We start from the raw sequence: 18,510 nt of genomic DNA on the forward strand, positions 1-18,510 counted from the left end.
AGAGCCAACAAATTTTCAGAGTTAAAAAAATGAAGCAACGTTACTGGAAGTAATGAAAATTTCGGAGAATGATCACCATCATGAACAAGCATGCTTTAAGCAAAAACAATGCAAGTAAAATTAGAAAAATAGAGAATCAATTTTACAGGATGGAATATTCTGAAAACTATTTATCAACAACCCATGTGCGAATAGAATTCGTTGATGATCTGGAAACCACAAGAAATGATTTGTTGATTCAATTATTCAAACAGAAAATGAACAAACACATCTCCAAGTATTTCCGAAAATCCTTTTCAATTTTGAATTTGTGGGTTCATTATTCATCCGGGGTAAATGACTCTCCTTCTGGTTCATCATTTAAAAAAGATGATCATCATTCAAGCTCTCTACCGTTCGTCCTTGTAATATCACAATATCATATCAATGCCATTGTATTCTCGTGAGTGATTGTAGTGCAAAAAAGCAAATTCTTGTATGTATGATTTGGATTCAAACTCTTAAAGAATTAAACAACAACACCAGGAGCATATTTGATGAATTTATGTTTGGATGAAGAAGATTTTCTGGATCACAGTGACAATGATGATACTAAAAAGTTGCATGGCTCTAATTATTCACATTTAATATTTGATTGTAACGATGAAGATAATCCAGAGTTCAATGAAAAATTAGTATTTAAATATGACTTGAAATTGATTTTACGACACACAAGTTGTCATCATACACAAGAAGTAGTAAATTCATGGATCATTTGGAAAAGTGATGCAAAAAAGATTTCGAAGATTAGCCATGAGTTTCTTGTTAGAAAATCAATGTTCAACCATTTCTATTCAGATAGTGGATAAGGATGTCCTGTTGCCTCAATTAATCGCTTGAATTAATTATATAACCAACATTAACCGAAACAGCTCAAAATGAACGATGATGGAAACAAGCAAAGATCAATGTTTGTGCATGGAGTTGTTGGGTGCTTGGCTGGTGCTGTCTGTCATAGACTTTCAGAATCTTGAATCTCAAGTTTATGCATGTTTTCGAAATTTTATAAATTTACCATTTTCGCTGAAAAATAAAGTGTCATCATTGAGTCTTATTAACATTTAAAAGTAATTCATCAGAATGTTGCTCTTCTTGTAGGAGAGCATTTCTGAAGTTTGGTTGTTAATGAGGCAAACTACAATCTCCTTATTGCTATGTGTCACCAAATCAATACTAATTTTTGCAGGGAAACATGTTTTGTTTTTACAAATACACTCTGCTTCGAATAAATAATAGAATTTCCGTAGGCAAACAAATTCCAAAGAGTCTTACATTGACAACCAATTAAAAATCAACGTACACCTTGAATAATGCACGTGAGTGGATAAATAAGAACATCAAGAAAAAGTTAAATATTCGTGGCTCCATCGTTGTACACTATTGTGGTCGATATTGCCACAACACTTGTTGTGAATAAAGTTTGGCCAGATCTTGCATGTGTTTCAAGTAACAATAAATCTGTCAATTACTGGAATAAAAAAATTTCGGGATTGTTTGGTGGCTGTTGTTGCTGGAGTTGCTACAACTAAGCAGTATTTTTGCAACCATCCCCATCCAGGCTATTAGCTTTGTGCTAGGATGGACGATTTCTCCCACCCCTCGGTCTTAATTCGCGAATAAGTTTTAACTTGAAACGGCATCTGGATATGATATAACAATATTCAACTGACAGATTTGAATGGAATGTATTTGAATGAGTGGTGAGCTCACCAAATCTGTGACTCGAATGGTGTGCATATTTTTCAATGAATGTAAGGTCTTGTTTGCTTTACCAAAACTTGAAACGCATAGAGTGCTTGGCATTTTGTTCACTCTAAGGCGAGGAATTTTGATTTAACTTGGTGGAAAGCGATCTTGGAACAAATTAACTCGTGTCTAGATCAAATTAAGGATCATAACTCTCACAAAATGATTTTTCAATAATCCCCTTCTCAAAGCAGTAGGAAGGTAAAAAGAACGACCAGCTTTGTCCTGCCCATCTCTCCACATTCATTGATTCATCATCATGAATACTTAAAACACGTAACAGTTTCGAATACTTTTCTAAATCTAAATATTCACATGAGTGTGTAATCATATTCTTTTCTTCTTGACTGTCAATTCGATAAATGAATTGTCTTCTTGCCTTATCATGCCACTGTTGTTCAGTCACAAATGAATACGGTAAATATACATGCAATTGCTTGTTCTTCAAGAGTGGCTTGACTTGCTCTATGGATCCAATATGTAATTGCACCTCCTTTTCCAATTTCGAAGACGAGTATAATAAAACATGAGCATTGTAAGGAATTAATGCCATTTCCATTTCAGTTAATGGGTAAAAGGAACTTGTTGAAATATAGAGGCGATGTATATCGATGGAGGCAATTGGTAATCCCATTACTTGTTCAAGCTCGGAGAGATCTCCATCCAGTGATCCATATCCGTGAATCTTGACATGCAAGTAGTAATCAATTTGTTCGTGCTGATCCTCATGATGATGATGATGACTCGATGAGGAATGAACATATTGATCCTCACCACAAATGTTCTTAATGAAATGTGCCTCATGAGTAGTGTCTACAGGTGAATGGACATGATAAGGCCATGATTCTTCTCCTGAAAATAATTTAGTGGCAATGAATGAAGAACCAACGAATGACGAGATGATCATTTTTATGGGCGGTAGTAGGTAGGAGTTTCTAGAAAACTCTTCCACATCCTCTTCATGGTTCTCTTTGAAAGATAATGTTGTTGTTGCTGATGTTATTATTGAGTGAATTCTTTCGTGTTTCGATAATGTAAACAACAAGAGTTTGGAATTAATGGGTTTGTAACTCGCCAAACATCCATCCTTTGGAAAAGGATTGGTGTTTGAGGGATTTTCTGCATAATTTGTCATTAGACTTTATTACAAGAGGCCATTGTGATGATGAGGACAATGAGTAATGATAGAGCAAAACGGTTGGTGAAGAAAGTCACTAAGCAAAGCAATGAGAGACGAAGCTCGAGTATGCAGAAAATTTTTTGAGCATAAAAATTTTTGAGAATGCTCAACCAAACTCATTTATTGTTTACAATCGAAACATTCCTGCCCTTCACTACGTTCAGAACAAATCAAGTCCTCCCATCTCTTTAATTTGTATTGCATTCAAATAAGTCATGGGTTGATGATCACACTTTCGAACTCCCCAATAACTACCACCACTCGAAGCTTCGTCGAAAGGAGTAAAAAAGTAGAGCATACCTCCTCCTTTTGGAATTACTCTATTGGTTAAATCCAAGTATTCCAATTGTTGAACATTTAGTTGACATATAAAGGGCCATTCCTTTCCATGAGAATCCTTTGGCCATTCAAAGTGACGTGGTAGGTCTGGATATCCCCCAATCTTGGATTCTCCAATGGCCATGTTGTTGTCATTGTCGTCATTTGATTCACCACCACTGACATTAAAAGTCATGAATTTCGAAATGTTGTTCCTGTCACCAATCTTGCCATCTTCAAAAACTTGTTCCCATGTGATATTTGGATGTTGTTTGAGAAAGTTTAAAACTGGTTGATATTTATGCTTGGCCACGTTCTCAATGAAATATAATTTCCAAAATTCATTATTACTACAACATTGTGTCTGCATTTCATGTGGATGGCTATTCAATACGACAGGAGGTATTACAACAATTAGTGTAAAACCCAACCTTCTCGAAACCAATAATTTCCAATCCAATTTTTTTGAAATCACTTGATGCCATTCCGTACAAACACATGAAACACATTTCAATAATTCACATCCATTTAAAAACTCAAAAATTTCAATCAAAATTTCTGAAGGGATTTCATTTGAAAATCGAAGCTTGATCATTCGGTTGTTGTTGTGGATAGTGTGCAGTAATATTTCTTGTCTCTTTTTTTTGCGGGTTACGTTCTGCTCTATTCCGTTTCCCTCTTTGTACAAAACCTGTTCAGTTTGTAATGTTGGAGAAGGTGTGAAAATATTTATTTTCACCATCTCTGAAAGGGTAGATGCCATGAACGGGACAACGAACTTCTTGAATGGCCTTTTCTCTGGAGGCGCTGCAATACTTGGCATGTTTTAAGGCACATGACATTGCATGAAGCGAATGGTTTTGGTGGTGGTGTTGGTGGAATTGGCCTGTGAAGATGAATCCACTTCATACCAGTGCTGAACATGTTGCAAGGGCACTTCAATTTCATACGTGTCTTCGACTGGGTTAGGACATGACACACAAATTCCCTTTTCAATACGTTTCAACCTACGATTTCGCATGGCTGCATTCTCCTTTTCCACCTTTGCTTTGGTTCTCAACACGTCTTGTCGAAAATTCTTGATCAAGTGATAAACCGTCTTTTGGAAAGTGACAGCACCATAAATACTCTCTCCCTTCTCATCCAACTGGGCAGTTAAATTGTCAACACTTGCTCGGCGAGTTGCAGTGCATTGATCGTGAGGATAGATCTCTTCAAGCAACCACTGGAAAAATATTTTATATTTTTCAGCTTTATCAATGCCAAATGCTTTTGGAGGTGTAAAGGAGTGACCTTTGGGAGGTTTTGGAAGATTTTGATATTGTGGAGTGGTTGGTGCGAGGGTGAATCGACTCGACATGGATTTGAAGGGAGTGTATGAGGTGATGGATGTTGTGGGTGGAGTTTGTTTGGTTGGAGGCTTTTTTGGAGTGTTTGAGGATGGTGTTGTAGAGATTAGGGTTCGTTTCGAGGAGGTTCCGCTTGGAGTCGAATCTTCCTTGTCAGAATGTTCTTCTTCGGATAGGGTGGTCAAATCAATGGGAGCCTGTTCTTGATGATTCATCCGAAATTGAGCTTGAAAGGTGGATGCATCCACAAGAGTATTTGGATTTTGGGGAGATTGATTCAGACGTGAAGTGGAAGACACGGTAGAAGATGTTGAACCCACCACCAAGGCATGTTGTTCAGATGTGGTAGAATGACTTTCATCACCCTCTAGAAGGATGAAATCGTTGAGAGTGGTTGGAATCCAAGAGGTTGTGGATGCCTTCTTGTTGTTTTGATGAGAAGATGAAGTTGGTTGAGTTCTTTTCTTGGATGGGCACATTGGATGAAAATCGAACAGATGACAGATATACCAGCGGTTTTTTTGTTGTTTGAAAAGCGTGTATGTGGGGTTGTGGGAGGCTTGTTGAGGCTTATTCACACAAAATTCCCTCGCAAGTATAGATGAACAAGCCTTTGAAATTGTTGTAAGAAAATGCGAGGGAAATGTACAACAATTTTATCCAGTGTATACAACAATATTATAAAGTGAAAATTGATGAATAAACAAGAGTATGAGGTACCTATTCTGTCAACAAATTCTTGTCACGGAAATCTTCACCAGTCTTGATGTCTAGAATTCTAGACAGGTTGAAAAAATTCTTTGCGGATTAGGAGAGAGAAATGAAAAAATTCTTTTGCGGATTAGGAGAGAATGAAAAAATTCTTTTGCGGATTAGGAGAGGAATGAAAAAATTCTTTTGCGGATTAGGAGAATCGAACTCCTGACCTTAGGATTATGAGACCTACGCGCTGCCGACTGCGCTAAATCCGCTTTACATGAATAATGAAGGAGTGGTGATGATGGTAGTATGAGTTGAGCTTTGAATGTATTTATCGGAGAAATTGAAACAAGAAGAATTCATCAACATTCTCATATTCACATTGTTCTTTGAACACTATGGCAATCTCAAAAATCAGCTTGAATTTGTGTAAATACTCCTGATCCAGAGACAATGTTGCTACCAGTTCCTAATACAGACTTTTTCCGTACTCACAATTTTGAGATAATGCCAACATGTGGCTCATTCACCAATTCGACAGATTTGATTTTGGACAAGGCCTGTCTCTCACGTGGTTGATTGTATTCCTTATCAAACGTTACCAACATTTCCTGTCAATTTGGATGTAAATTTACCAATACCATGTACAGAATTTTTCAAGAGACTCATTGATCCAATTGACAATCCACCACTCGCAACTCTTCAGGACTCTTTGGCAGAAGCTGGCTCATAGAAAAAAGTCAACAACACCTGTACCAATATCGCTGAACAAACCAATAGGGTTTCCAATAATATCCAATGAGCCTAGAATCTTGTGGACAATAGCTTGACGAATGTAATGTTTCTTAATCTTATCCATTAAATGTCATGAAAGGATGACTCAGAGAGTTGAATTTCATTGGAGCATTATCAATTCGAGTAAAAGTGACACCAGCAATGGGTTACTGTCATCTCCATCTTCATGATTCAACTTGAATGTGAGATAAATCTTAACAGGATGCATTTCTAAATTTTCAAAGCAAAACTTTTCTGCCTCATATTGTGGTTTTTCTACAGATTTTGCCATTCGTTCTGCTGTTTGTTCACCCACTTCATTGCTTTGTTCCTCATTCGTTGAAAGAATACCAATCAATTTCACAAATTTGGAAATAAAAATGTAATCAATTTCACAACGTGCTTCTCGCATGGTGATCGACATGTATGGGAAGGTATTGGTGTTTTTTTCAATAGATCGACACATGCTAAAGTGAAGAAATTCTTGTCCAGGCTCGTTAATGTTACTCAGAATGACAGGGTAAGTAGCATTGTAATCTTGATGATCTAATTGCAACCGATACAGGAGTGTTTCAATAAATTGATGCTTGTCGGTGGTGGCATTCTGCAAGGTAAGTCCACCCAGTAACATGTAGGCCACTTCACTTGGAGTGTTGTCAATAAATGAAATTCCAATTTGATTAATTTCTGCGAGCATGAATTGATTGAACTCTTCTTCCTCTGAGAAATCTCTAATTTGACCTTCTGAGGCAGTTGAACTTTGCATGGAAGAACGAATGCTTGACACATGCTTATTGAGAGGTTTGATATTTTCTCTCCTTGTATGGATCGTCTCTTTCGCTTCAATTTAAAGCTTTGTGTAATGAGTTTGTTCACACTTTGTAGTTTTTCTTTGGTTAAAATTAAAACTCTGGTTGGACCCACTGGTTTCACTCGAAGATAGGCCATTCCTTTGGATCCCAACTTGATTCTCTTGTCTTTACCAATTCGATCAAAGTCGTCCTTAACATTTCCAATACGAAGCTGAAGGCCATGAGCGCCCTTATTGTCATCCCAAACATAGGGAGTCATTTGGAGTGGTTTCACTGTCCACAACCATTTTTCAACTCCATTTTGAGCAAAGAAAACATCTTCATCGAGTTGATTGTCAATCAGATAAGGTGGCTTCTTTGGCTTTTGAATCATTAAGAATACAAATTCCTTGTGTTTCTTGAACGTCCACCGATAAGAGCAATCCGATAGGTCTATTTGGATAATCTTCATGTTTCAACTTGAGGAAGGTTTCTCCGAGGGCATTGAATGGAGTTGACCATGCAATCTTGTCATTGGATGCCACTTTCATTTGAGGTTCATTCACTTCCAATTCCTTCCAATAATAATTCACATTGGTATTGGGCTCCACTTCAATGGGAACGACCAAATGATCATTATTTGTGAAACATTGCCGAATAACAATCTTCTCATCTGTAGAATTCACAATGACATATCGAGGACTAGGCGTCAATACTTTAGTTCTGTAAAATTTGCCTTCTCCCAACGAAATAAAGCATACTTTCTAGTGTCAGAAGAAACTGCCACGTTACCACTGGTACCAACGTTGGTGAGTGAGAAGAGAACAATTTCTCGATAGCCTCCATGTATTTCCTTCCGAGTAGTCCATGTAAATTCTGGAAATATTGTTCGTAGAGATGTTCTCAAGAGTAACATGTGTTGTTGAGTGTTACATGCCACTACTACTTTGGTTATTACCTGCTCTCTCGCTTAACATGGTGAATGAAAATGGTGATGGTTCAAAGTGTGCCGACGGGTTGAGTGCCCAACCCCCTGAGTATATATATTCTCAAGCGAGTTGGGTTTAGTGAAAGCACGATTTCTCTCCAATCTTAAAATGTTTTCAAAATAATTATCAAATAATTATCCACTCAACCCCCATCACAAGTTGTGACTCACAACCTTCACATCATCATCATGAAATTGATTCAAATATCGGAAAGCGTTGTAATAACCGACTCGTCTTTGATTAAAAAAATAACATGGTCGTTATCAGAGTTCACAGTGGTCTGCAAAGATTGCAGAGTGAAGAATTCAAGAATCTCATCACTGCATTGAACACGACATGTAATCACAATTTCTGTTCTCAAGTTGAACACAAGTGTTGACAGAATTATTACTCCTTGTTAATGAATACCATTTCTTCTTTTGCGTAAATTCTCAACACTCCCATTCGTTCAATGATCACACACTACTCTCAAACAGGTCAAACACTCCTCCCATTTGGCAACATGCTTCCACATGTGTTGTATACAGGACGATACGTCATGCATTGTCTTTCCCGGTCATTCACTCCATTTTTAGTGTTGAGATTGCAAACCAGAAATCATCCATTCGGATGCAACCAAGTTCAACACGTTGGTACAGCCTTACAAATAGTATCTTGCGGTTATGTTCATTTAGATGTGCATCTCTTTTATGTTGAAAACGACATGAATCCGTGTTGAAACGAACATTGCTGTGACACTTGTCATTTCAAACAAACAACAAAAAAACAACTCACTCCAACCGTTCCATCCAACTCTCTCCATCATTCAATTATTATTCAAACAACACAAGTCTGCAAACACTACAACAACAACACACCCATCATGGTATCCACCTCCACTTCTTTTAACAATAAGAAACGTCTCATTGTACAACAAGACCTTTCACAATTCGATATTCATTTCGAAGCCATTTTCGATTATGCACCTGCTCTTGAATGTTTTACTCGTTATTTGCATGAAACTATGAATACAGAGAGTTCTGATTTTCTGTCAAGTGTCAATGAATTTCGTAAAATGAAACATGAACGTAAACGTTTACAATTGGCAATGAAAATGTATGAAAAATTCATTGCCGATCAAGCATCGAGTCAACTCAATTTGAGAAGAGATGTTCGAATGAAAATTCATAATGTATTATTTCCAAATCAGGCAGTTCCTTTATATTCACATTCATCGTCCTTAGATCATTCGCCAACCATGAATATTCCCTCGACGTCGAATGGTCAGCCTGTCACTTGTCCAACCAATGTTGAAATTGGTCACACATTACCAAGTGGTGAGGATCATCCTACTCCACAACAACAACCAAATGTATCAACAACAAGTACTCTCCTCCAATCCAATCCCACAACAACGGATGTCACTACTCCAACAACATCGAATGGCAGTCCCATAACACCACTTCCAGTCCAGACTCGAATGAACAATCAGGATCCTGCCACTTGTCCAAGTCGACGCGCATCTATGGATTCCACGAGCAGTAGTGCCAGCTCCTATACCAATTCATCAAGTATTGGAGGTGGATATTCCAAACAACAACAACAACAATCACACTCGAACACGGAAACAACAACCTCTCCTTCCAATTTAGGAAATCATCCTGCATGTCCAAAAACATTGTTCGATGAAGTCGAATCTCATGTCTTGTTGCAATTGAAACAAAATCATTTCGTTTCGTTTATTGAATCGGAATTCTTTTTACAATTTTTACAGAAACAACCGTTACAAGTCTTGTATGAAATTGGTTCGATTCGAGAAGGAAGTGTGTTGCAGTTGGCAGACTCGTTGTGTGAAACGTTACGAATTGAAAATGTCACTTGCCAAGATTTTAAATTTGTGAAAAATCAACTCGTTTCGAATTTGGCACAAGATTGGGAATTGATTGGATCAAATGCACATTACAAGTGTTATCTCTCTACGAAAACCTATGACATGGGAGAATCTCAAGGATTGCATTTCTTTAAATTTCATGTCACATTTCCGTATCATGTCTTGCAAGTTATGAGTACCATGTTTGAAATGGAATACAAGAAAAAGATTGAAACTCATTTGACTCATACCGAACGAGTGGCTTATTTGGAAAAGAATTTTGAGAATTCTAATAGTAGTAGTGCCATGAAAGGCACTCGATCGAGTAGTACAAGTTCCATGGCCAGTAACAATTCTTCCAATTCCCAAACGAATCAAACTGCACATAGTCATGCCTCTGAACTTCTAATGGCATCTGTCCTCGTGTATGAAAAGTACAAACTCGTGTGGCCATTGAGTGATCGAGATTTTGTAACGACACAAAGTGGTGCCTTTGATGCCAATTCGAACACATATTTTTGGATCATGAAAGGACTCTCTGAATGTGCTCGAGTGAAAAAGGAAGAAAAGAATGTCATTCGTGGATTGTCGTTTGGTGGATGCTCGTTTCGAGAGTTGACTCCCAATTCCACAGAGTATTCTCAATTGTTTTATATGGATTTGAAAGGCCGAATTCCCAAATCGGTCATTAAGGGAATGATTAAGGATCGAGCCAAAGAGTTTACCAAGATTGGAACGAAATTGTTACAACATAATGAAACGATGGGATTCAAGGTACGAGATGATAACATGGTATGGAAAACCTTTGAAGAAAATGGAACTCTTCATTTGTAAATAAATGTGTCTTTCACTTTTGTGTCAACCATCAAACATCAACAAGAAATGAGTATAATCGTATTTTCATAATTTTATTTAGCACGTTGTTGAAACGTATTTGGATTCTTTTTTAAATTAATATATCTCAAAAATTCTTCAATGCATATACATACTACTCGTTCGAAAGTATTTGGATTGGATCTTTATAAATTATTATTAACTTTGGTAAATTATTTTTCCAAGTTCAATAAATCGACCTCTTCCTTGACTCTTCTGGAAAAGTCCTCAATGGTCAAGGCCAAACCTTCATCGAGATGAACCTTTGGTTCCCAACCAATCAATGTCTTGGCTTTGGTAATGTCTGGTTTTCTAACCTTTGGATCATCTTGTGGAAGTTCATGGAAAACGATCTTGTTATTTTCAGTCTCACCAATCAGTGCTCTGATTTTTTGAGCCATTTCCAAAACTGTATGTTCATCAGGATTACCAATGTTCACAGGTCCTATTGTGTTTGTTTGATTCATCAACTTGTAGAGGCCCTCGATTTGGTCACTCACATAACAAAAGCTTCGCGTTTGATGTCCTGAACCATAGACTGTAATTTCAATGTCCTTCAGTGCCTGATACACAAAATTACTAATAATTCTACCATCAGTCAAATTCATTCTAGGTCCGTAAGTGTTGAAAATTCTTGCGACACGAATGTCCGTCTTTTTGGTTCGATTAAAATCAAAGCATAGAGTCTCTGCGGTTCTCTTTCCTTCATCGTAGCAAGATCTGGTTCCAGTACAGTTCACATTTCCCCAATAGGTTTCAACTTGTGGGTTGATGGCTGGATCACCATATACCTCGCTCGTAGAGGTAATTAGAAAACGAGCATTCCATTGTGTTGCCAACGTGAGCATGTTATAAGTTCCAACTACACAAGTCAATGTTGTATGAATAGGATCCTTTTGGTAGTGTGGAGGAGAGGCAGCGCAAGCCATATGATAGACTTGTTCAATTCCCGAAAGCTTGCTAATACGATCATCATTCAAAGCATTAATTACATCGGCTTGGATAAAGTGAACATTCTTATGATCGTTTAGGTGTTTCAAATTCACCAAGGATCCAGTTTGCAAATTATCCACGATATAAATTTCATCTTGATTATTGCTTTGCTTTAAAAGATAATCAACCATATGGCTTCCTGTTGTTGGTTGTCGGATGCCGCATCATGATGAAAAATGTTTTTACGGAAAAACATGTTGGTGTTGTATGAGATGTCGCATATTGAGAAAAAGAACAGGCAGCATTAGTGGATGGATGCTGAAGATTTACAACGTACCAAGAAAGCCAGCTCCACCTGTCACCAAAATTTTCATTTTTTTTTTCTTCTTGTTTGGACTTCAAACCTTTTTCGTAATCATCGAAGGATAATGCCCGAGTAGTGACATGTTATCAATAAAAGCATCTTAATGGACCCTAACTTAATATCATTCCTCGACACATATAATGGTAAAAGGTATATTGTACTCGTTTCACATGACACTTGTCCTTCGACTTTGTGAGTGTTAACAAGTACACATATGAATAATCGGATTGACCACTACTGTATCCGCTTAATGCTCCTTTTTCTTCAACAAATGCGTAAAAAGTTTCCGAGTCTTGGGGCTGATTGGAGAGATAATCTTGAACCCATTCTTCCACACCCGTAGTAGCCTCTGCATTGGGACAAGAGGCAGCAGCTGTATCATGAAACGTGATACAGTGAAAATCAAACCTTGGAGAGTCAAGGTAAATGAGTAATCTAAAAACATAATTTTGAATGACCTTGGTGTTAAGGAAACCTTTGGACCAAATACGGAATAAAAAACTTTCAATCTGATGATTGAATACTTCTTCAACGATTGCTGGAATGGGATGATTAATGATCTCAATTTCTGGATCTCTATGTATAAATTGCTCATCCAAATATCGTAGAGTATATTTTTCAGAGATTTCAATTTTCTTCAATTTCTTTAACTTTTTTCGAATTCTTGTGAAATTTTCTTGCAATATGATCACTTCGTCACTCAATATTATTGAATGAGAGGATGATAAGAACAATTTGGACATGGCACTCTCGCCCTTGAAGAAGTTTCCTTCCATATGAATGACAGGATAAAAGTATGAGCAATATTGAAAAAACCATCGGTGAGACCACACGATCGAATGCAGTACAATCTTGTCAGTACTCTGATAAGATGAGTGAAAGAGTTCATAATTTGCAATGGGAAGCCATATTCCATCACGTTGTAATTTAAAAGGAATGAAATCCAAATTTACATCCCCACAATGTTTGGAAAGTTTGTCAGAAAGAAATTTTAAAATTGGCTCATATTTTCGTTCAATTTCATCATCACGCTCTTCAATCAGAGAGCTAGCAATAACACCACCAGCATGATCAAATGATAAGGAATATGAAATCATTTCAAATAATTTCTTCAAATCCATTTTAGTAAAGGTTGTGTAAGGGTCGGATCGACAGCCAATCCGAGTGGATCTTGTTAGAGAAATACATGTTAACGGGAGAGCCCTGAAAAACATATTCCATCCACCTCCTTCCTCAATATTGAATTTCCAAGTTTTACAAACTCTCTCACATTTACAAATTTCATCAAAGCTCAAAAATCCACTCATCACGATCATATGAAAAATATCTAAATCATCATGGAGCAAATTCCGAAAAGTAAATTCTTCGATCATTGTCCTGCAAAACCCTTCAGTTGGTTGAGAAGCCTTTAACTCGTTCATCATAAAAACTTTCAAAATTTTTTGATGATGAAACCAAACCGCCCTATCAAAAAATTGACCAACCAATCATCACTGTTTCAAAATAATTTCATTCTTAAGAGAGGACACTGGGCAAGATGTTGCCATCGTTGGGATTGACATTGTCCTCGTGTTGGAACCTACTGTCGAAAGGCCTTGAAGATTTTTCAATCATGAAAAAGACTTCATCCGTGTTGGTCAAGAGAAAGTATTCGGAAGATCAAGAGCCAAATAATTATTCCAATCGAGAGGAACATGTACAAAATGATTTCAAGGAGGAGGATTTATTGAAAAATATTAATTCTACGGTTCATACTAATCCGAAAGCCAATGATGTTAATAATAATATTATTATTAAACCCGAATCGTCCAAATTAAGTTCAAACTCAGCATCATCAGCACCAGATTTAACAACCGCCATGAAATCTTCTCAACCAATTTCAACAGTATCCAATTCACAGCGACCCAAACAAGTATTTATTCCTCCTCCTAAATATCAACAAGCATATCAACAGTGGAAACGAAAACATTTATTGTCTCTGTGTCACTCCTACCAACGACAGTCAAACATGACAAAGCTCATTGAGACAGATACGTCTTTGCCTCACAATTCACAATGTAGCCAACCCAAAGAAAATGGTGCATGCTTTCCAAGTCATAAAAAGAGAAAGCTTGAACAGGACACCAAACTATTTCAATCACCTTCCCAAGGTGTACCTAGAACTGCTCTTGCTGATATTTCGGCTGGAAATACCTGTTTATCACAAAATGTCACAAACACGATTTATGAAACAAGAGAGCTGAAAAAGGAAGGGACTTATGTGAGAGAAAGTATTCAAAACGCGGGGTCCGAGAACAAGAAAATTCCAACGTTTTCTCATACGAATATTCATTCAAACACGAAACTCTTGTCGCAAATTGAACCATATCTGGATCCATATCTTGGAAAACAAATAATTAACAAGATTGATTTGGGTAAATTGTTTCTTAAAACCGCTGACTTACACAATATTTTAGGGAAACAGTATCCTCTAATTGGAAAGATCCATGGAGGACCTGACAATGGATTCTATTTACAAATTGATAATGATGGAACCGTCACAAAACAAACCTCAAGCAATAGTAGCTCTGTATATCAGTCCTACACAAGATTGGGAAGAATTTTAATGAGTCTGGGATTAGGTCGTGCCATGCTATACCTACAATTTCAACATGAATATATATCTTCACATGCTAATGACGTGGAACATATTTGCAAACATGGTATTGATTATAACGGTACAAGATACAAGCTCTTCACTGCTAGCAATTCGTCCCTTTGTAGTAGAACAGGCCTATCACTGTTCATCTCATCGCATATCGATCATCTATATTTGGTATCCATGTTGGGTAACTTTTCTGAAGCTGCAAAAAAAGGACCAAGAAAAGCATTGAGCCGATTGGCCTTAAATAGCGGAAAGAGCTATTTCTGTAGAAAACAATTACGACCAGAAGAGTTATTTGTTTTAGATGACGAAAAAGATTTTCCTGGTGTTGACGGGTGCGGCTTTGCACGAGAGGATTACTTTAAAGATATTTTGAAGCTCACCGAGAAGCAACCATTTCTACATGATGACGGAAAAGTTTCTCGGTTAATTCATGATAATGAGATTGATAACATAGTAGCCATCCAATTTCGAGTGGGTGGATTTAAGGGAGTTCTTCAATCTATTCCAATGAAGTTTTGGAGCACTTTGAAACAAAAGTATGGATTTCAAGATAGTATACGGTGCGTTATGCGAAAATCTATGGAGAAGTTTATTGGAAATACTGATATATATAGCAACTTTGACGTTCTGGAGGTTTCTAAAGTTTGTGGTGGTAGCATTAATCTTCATTTCATGTCCTGTATGCTGCAATTAACCTCAAACCGAGAAGAAATGGAAAACATATTTTTACAACGATTGGATGAATATTTGGTAGAGAAGTTGTGTTTGGATCCTGAGAATAGGTCACAATTGAAACATTCAGCAGTGTTGAATGATATTAATTCGAGCGCAACATTTGAGCAAGATTCTGTATACAACACAGTGAAACGCTTATTGTTGGCTGGTCACAAATTAGACAACCCTTTCATTCATAAGTGGATTATGAAAAGAATGGAGAGAAAATGTCAAGCTTTGTTTTTCAACCATTTATCACTTAAATTCAAAATTAAGAAGTGTGTTAATTTGGTTGGAGTCATTGATGAAACTGGAAAACTTGGACCAAATCAAGTTTTCATTGCATGTCCAAAGATCCGTAATACTCTTGGAGAACGCGAATATCACAACTTACGGCAAGTCATTGTATATAGAAATCCACTTGCATATCAAGGTGATATTATGAAACTTGAAATTGTAACAACCCTTCCTAACACATTTACCGCTGAGGAAGCCGAATATATGGCTTCCAGAGAGAATGTGATTGTGTTTCCCAAGTGCTATCGACAAAAGTCCATTCATCAATTTATGGGAGGTGGAGATTTAGATGGGTAAGTTTATATTGCTACATTCTCTCGTGTGTGATTCATTTGAGAGTGTCAATGTTTAGTGATCGATATGTTATCATTTTCGATCAAGAACTCATTTCACTCTTTGACAAGGAAGCTCCAAAAGTTGATTACGATAGTCATCCTCCAATCATCAATGAACCAAGCAAGCCAGTGTCTCATTACAATGTTATTGATGAGCATGTGAGTTGCATTATCAATAAGGATAACCTTATTTCAGACATTTTCTATTGCAACATGCTTGTGCGAGAGAGTAATGATATCGAGACGAAGATGTTACTGGCCAAAGCACTTGCGGACGCCATTGATTCCAAGCGAGCTCACCACATTGATTTTAGAAAACTCATTTTGGAAACGAAACAAAAATTTAAAGAACCAGCATGGTATTTGGAAAGTTCAAAAGTTAAGGTTTCACAAGCTCGTTTATTTGATTCCCATACATTTGAATTTCGAATGATGAACTTGATCATTGAAACATATTCTTCCATCAAATATCAACCCAATCATGTCACGATCGATAGAGATTTAGTTGTGACTAGACCTAAGAAATGCAATGCAATATTGGAAAAACAGTGGAAAGAAGAATTTACTCTTGCACACAACAAATGGACCGAATATTGGATACATTTTTGCTCCATGCACAAAGAGTCCACAAATTTCAATGTATACAACAAGTACAACATGAAGGAAAAGATCTTTCAAAAATCGTTGAAACCATTTCTTGACGAATTTTTGGATTCAAATTCTCAAAGACAGCATCCATCGAATCATCATCTCCGACCACAGCAATATTGGACAGACATGTTTCATTCGAATGGTCTTCTTGCGACAGATGCACCTTACAAGGCGAGTATTTGGCTTCAAGCAGCATATGAATTAGAAAAACGATACATGAAAGAAGAAGCTTTATGTCCTTCTCAACTACCATCAAGAAGCACCATCCTCTCCCTGCAGTCTTCTCGTTCCATGATACGAGACGGCATCCCCGTGATGAATTCCTCTCAAACAACACGGCCATTAAGGGCGATCATTCCATCTTCACAACAACCATTATTGGCTCAATCCTCTTCCTATTCACAACCCTGCAATTTTCATTCACACTTTTCACAATGCCCCTCTTCAACCCAAAGGAGCCAAGTTTCCATCCTTCCCAGAAGAAAATCCATCTTATCGAGTCCCTTTCTCTATTATTGTTGCCTTACTGAATTGAATCTTTTAAAGACAACCAATTCCACATGGACAACTACCACCATGTGTCTCTCCAGCACTCCCATCATTCTCCACCCCAAGCTTCCTTTTAGCCTTTGTATGTGATTGATATTTGGGATTCTTGTAGAGATTTCGGCGATTCGAGGTGAAATGAAAAAAATACCGACGACATCTCCACAGCCGTTTGAAATTCTATCGGATCCGATCCTTGGTAAATAACACATTGGCTAAAAATTACCTTGAGTGCTGTTCCTCCAATTAATTCATACTAAAATACAAGAGCGAGAAAAACCATGGTTTTTACACCTTTTGAATCAAGCATCGGAGGGTTGTTGATAGCAGCTTCCGTATGTGTCTATGCGTATTTACAGGGACGAATTTCGGGTATGAGTGGAATTGCAGGTTGTGCATTCCGTGGACTGAAAAACAAGTTATTGCCATCATCCTCACCGAATCGTTCAGTGGTTACGGAAGAAGAATTTGCACACAAAATTCTCTATATTCTTGGTTTGATGGTTGCAGGCTTTACGGTGTGGTTTCTAGAGATGGTTCCCGATCATTTTGTTCAAATTTCATCCATTTGGCTCTCCTCTCCTTCCGTATGGGTCATGTATTTGGTGGCAGGATTGTTAGGTGGGTTTGGAACACAGCTCGGAAATGGATGTACATCGGGAATGATGATTTGTGGTATTGCACGACTTTCTATTCGAGGATTTGTGTCCACAATGGTGTTTTGTTCAGTTGCCTTTGTTTGTGTCAAGTATTTGAGAAGTATTGAATTTGTAGCTCAGAATTTAATCAATATTGGACAAGGAGTTGAATTGGACAAGCCTTTCATGGCATTCCCAACTATGGAGAAGGCAGTATTAATTTTCCTTTACTTTTTGTTGCTCATTTCAATTTACATGTACATTTTACGACGAGTCCAATCATGGAGTGACAATGCCCAACACACTTTGGACTTTTACTTGCATTTTTATAATGGATTGGTATTTGGATCTGGCTTGGCGCTGAGTGGAATGACAAATCCAATGAAAGTACTTGGATTCTTTGACATTGGAGGCGAAAACTATGACCCATCATTGTTCTGTGTGGCCATATTTGCCATCCTGCCAAGCATGTTTGTTTTCCAAAAGTATGTGTTGCCACGAGCTGCCCAACATGAAAAACCACCAATTTCTACCAAATATCACATGCCAACATCAAATTTAATTGACTGGAAACTTATTGCTGGAGCTGCCATATTTGGAGTCAGTTGGGGAATGGCTGGAGTTTGCCCAGGCCCTTGGATGACATCTCTGGGATCATTGAATCCTCTGTATGTCATCTTTGGAGTAGGTTTTGGCGCTGGAATTTACTTTAAAGATATGTTGCGAGTGTAAATTGGAGAATTATCTTCAACGCATCATGTATGATAAAGCATTATTA

General features: G+C 37.4%; 8 protein-coding genes across 8 annotated transcripts; 2 read left to right on the top strand and 6 right to left on the bottom strand.

Moving 5' to 3' along the window:
- Positions 1–1,924: 1,924 nt before the first annotated feature.
- Positions 1,925–2,692, bottom strand: C9374_000680 (uncharacterized protein; the record flags this gene model as incomplete). The annotated part of the gene is made up of 1 exon (XM_044696700.1): positions 1,925–2,692. The coding sequence occupies one exon, from the start codon at positions 2,690–2,692 to the stop codon at positions 1,925–1,927; it is 768 nt and encodes a 255-aa protein (XP_044552508.1).
- Positions 2,693–3,125: 433 nt separating this feature from the next.
- Positions 3,126–3,878, bottom strand: C9374_000681 (uncharacterized protein; the record flags this gene model as incomplete). Its single annotated transcript, XM_044696711.1, has 1 exon — positions 3,126–3,878. The coding sequence occupies one exon, from the start codon at positions 3,876–3,878 to the stop codon at positions 3,126–3,128; it is 753 nt and encodes a 250-aa protein (XP_044552509.1).
- A 231-nt stretch (positions 3,879–4,109) lies between these two features.
- C9374_000682 (uncharacterized protein) lies at positions 4,110–5,111 on the bottom strand (the record flags this gene model as incomplete). The annotated part of the gene is made up of 1 exon (XM_044696722.1): positions 4,110–5,111. One exon carries the CDS (start codon positions 5,109–5,111, stop codon positions 4,110–4,112), a length of 1,002 nt encoding a protein of 333 aa, XP_044552510.1.
- A 1,115-nt stretch (positions 5,112–6,226) lies between these two features.
- C9374_000683 (uncharacterized protein) lies at positions 6,227–7,812 on the bottom strand (the record flags this gene model as incomplete). Its single annotated transcript, XM_044696733.1, has 4 exons — positions 6,227–6,945; positions 7,026–7,278; positions 7,328–7,598; positions 7,658–7,812. The coding sequence occupies 4 exons, from the start codon at positions 7,810–7,812 to the stop codon at positions 6,227–6,229; spliced, it is 1,398 nt and encodes a 465-aa protein (XP_044552511.1).
- A 935-nt stretch (positions 7,813–8,747) lies between these two features.
- On the top strand, positions 8,748–10,568 carry C9374_000684 (uncharacterized protein; the record flags this gene model as incomplete). Its single annotated transcript, XM_044696744.1, has 1 exon — positions 8,748–10,568. One exon carries the CDS (start codon positions 8,748–8,750, stop codon positions 10,566–10,568), a length of 1,821 nt encoding a protein of 606 aa, XP_044552512.1.
- A 212-nt stretch (positions 10,569–10,780) lies between these two features.
- C9374_000685 (uncharacterized protein) lies at positions 10,781–11,914 on the bottom strand (the record flags this gene model as incomplete). Its single annotated transcript, XM_044696755.1, has 2 exons — positions 10,781–11,739; positions 11,878–11,914. The coding sequence occupies 2 exons, from the start codon at positions 11,912–11,914 to the stop codon at positions 10,781–10,783; spliced, it is 996 nt and encodes a 331-aa protein (XP_044552513.1).
- Positions 11,915–12,014: 100 nt separating this feature from the next.
- Positions 12,015–13,025, bottom strand: C9374_000686 (uncharacterized protein; the record flags this gene model as incomplete). Its single annotated transcript, XM_044696766.1, has 1 exon — positions 12,015–13,025. The coding sequence occupies one exon, from the start codon at positions 13,023–13,025 to the stop codon at positions 12,015–12,017; it is 1,011 nt and encodes a 336-aa protein (XP_044552514.1).
- Positions 13,026–13,441: 416 nt separating this feature from the next.
- Positions 13,442–18,464, top strand: C9374_000687 (uncharacterized protein; the record flags this gene model as incomplete). Its single annotated transcript, XM_044696777.1, has 3 exons — positions 13,442–15,855; positions 15,915–17,179; positions 17,422–18,464. The coding sequence occupies 3 exons, from the start codon at positions 13,442–13,444 to the stop codon at positions 18,462–18,464; spliced, it is 4,722 nt and encodes a 1,573-aa protein (XP_044552515.1).
- Positions 18,465–18,510: the final 46 nt, after the last annotated feature.

This window comes from Naegleria lovaniensis (assembly GCF_003324165.1).
Source record: "Naegleria lovaniensis strain ATCC 30569 chromosome Unknown tig010, whole genome shotgun sequence".
NCBI lineage: Eukaryota > Heterolobosea > Eutetramitea > Acrasida > Naegleriidae > Naegleria > Naegleria lovaniensis.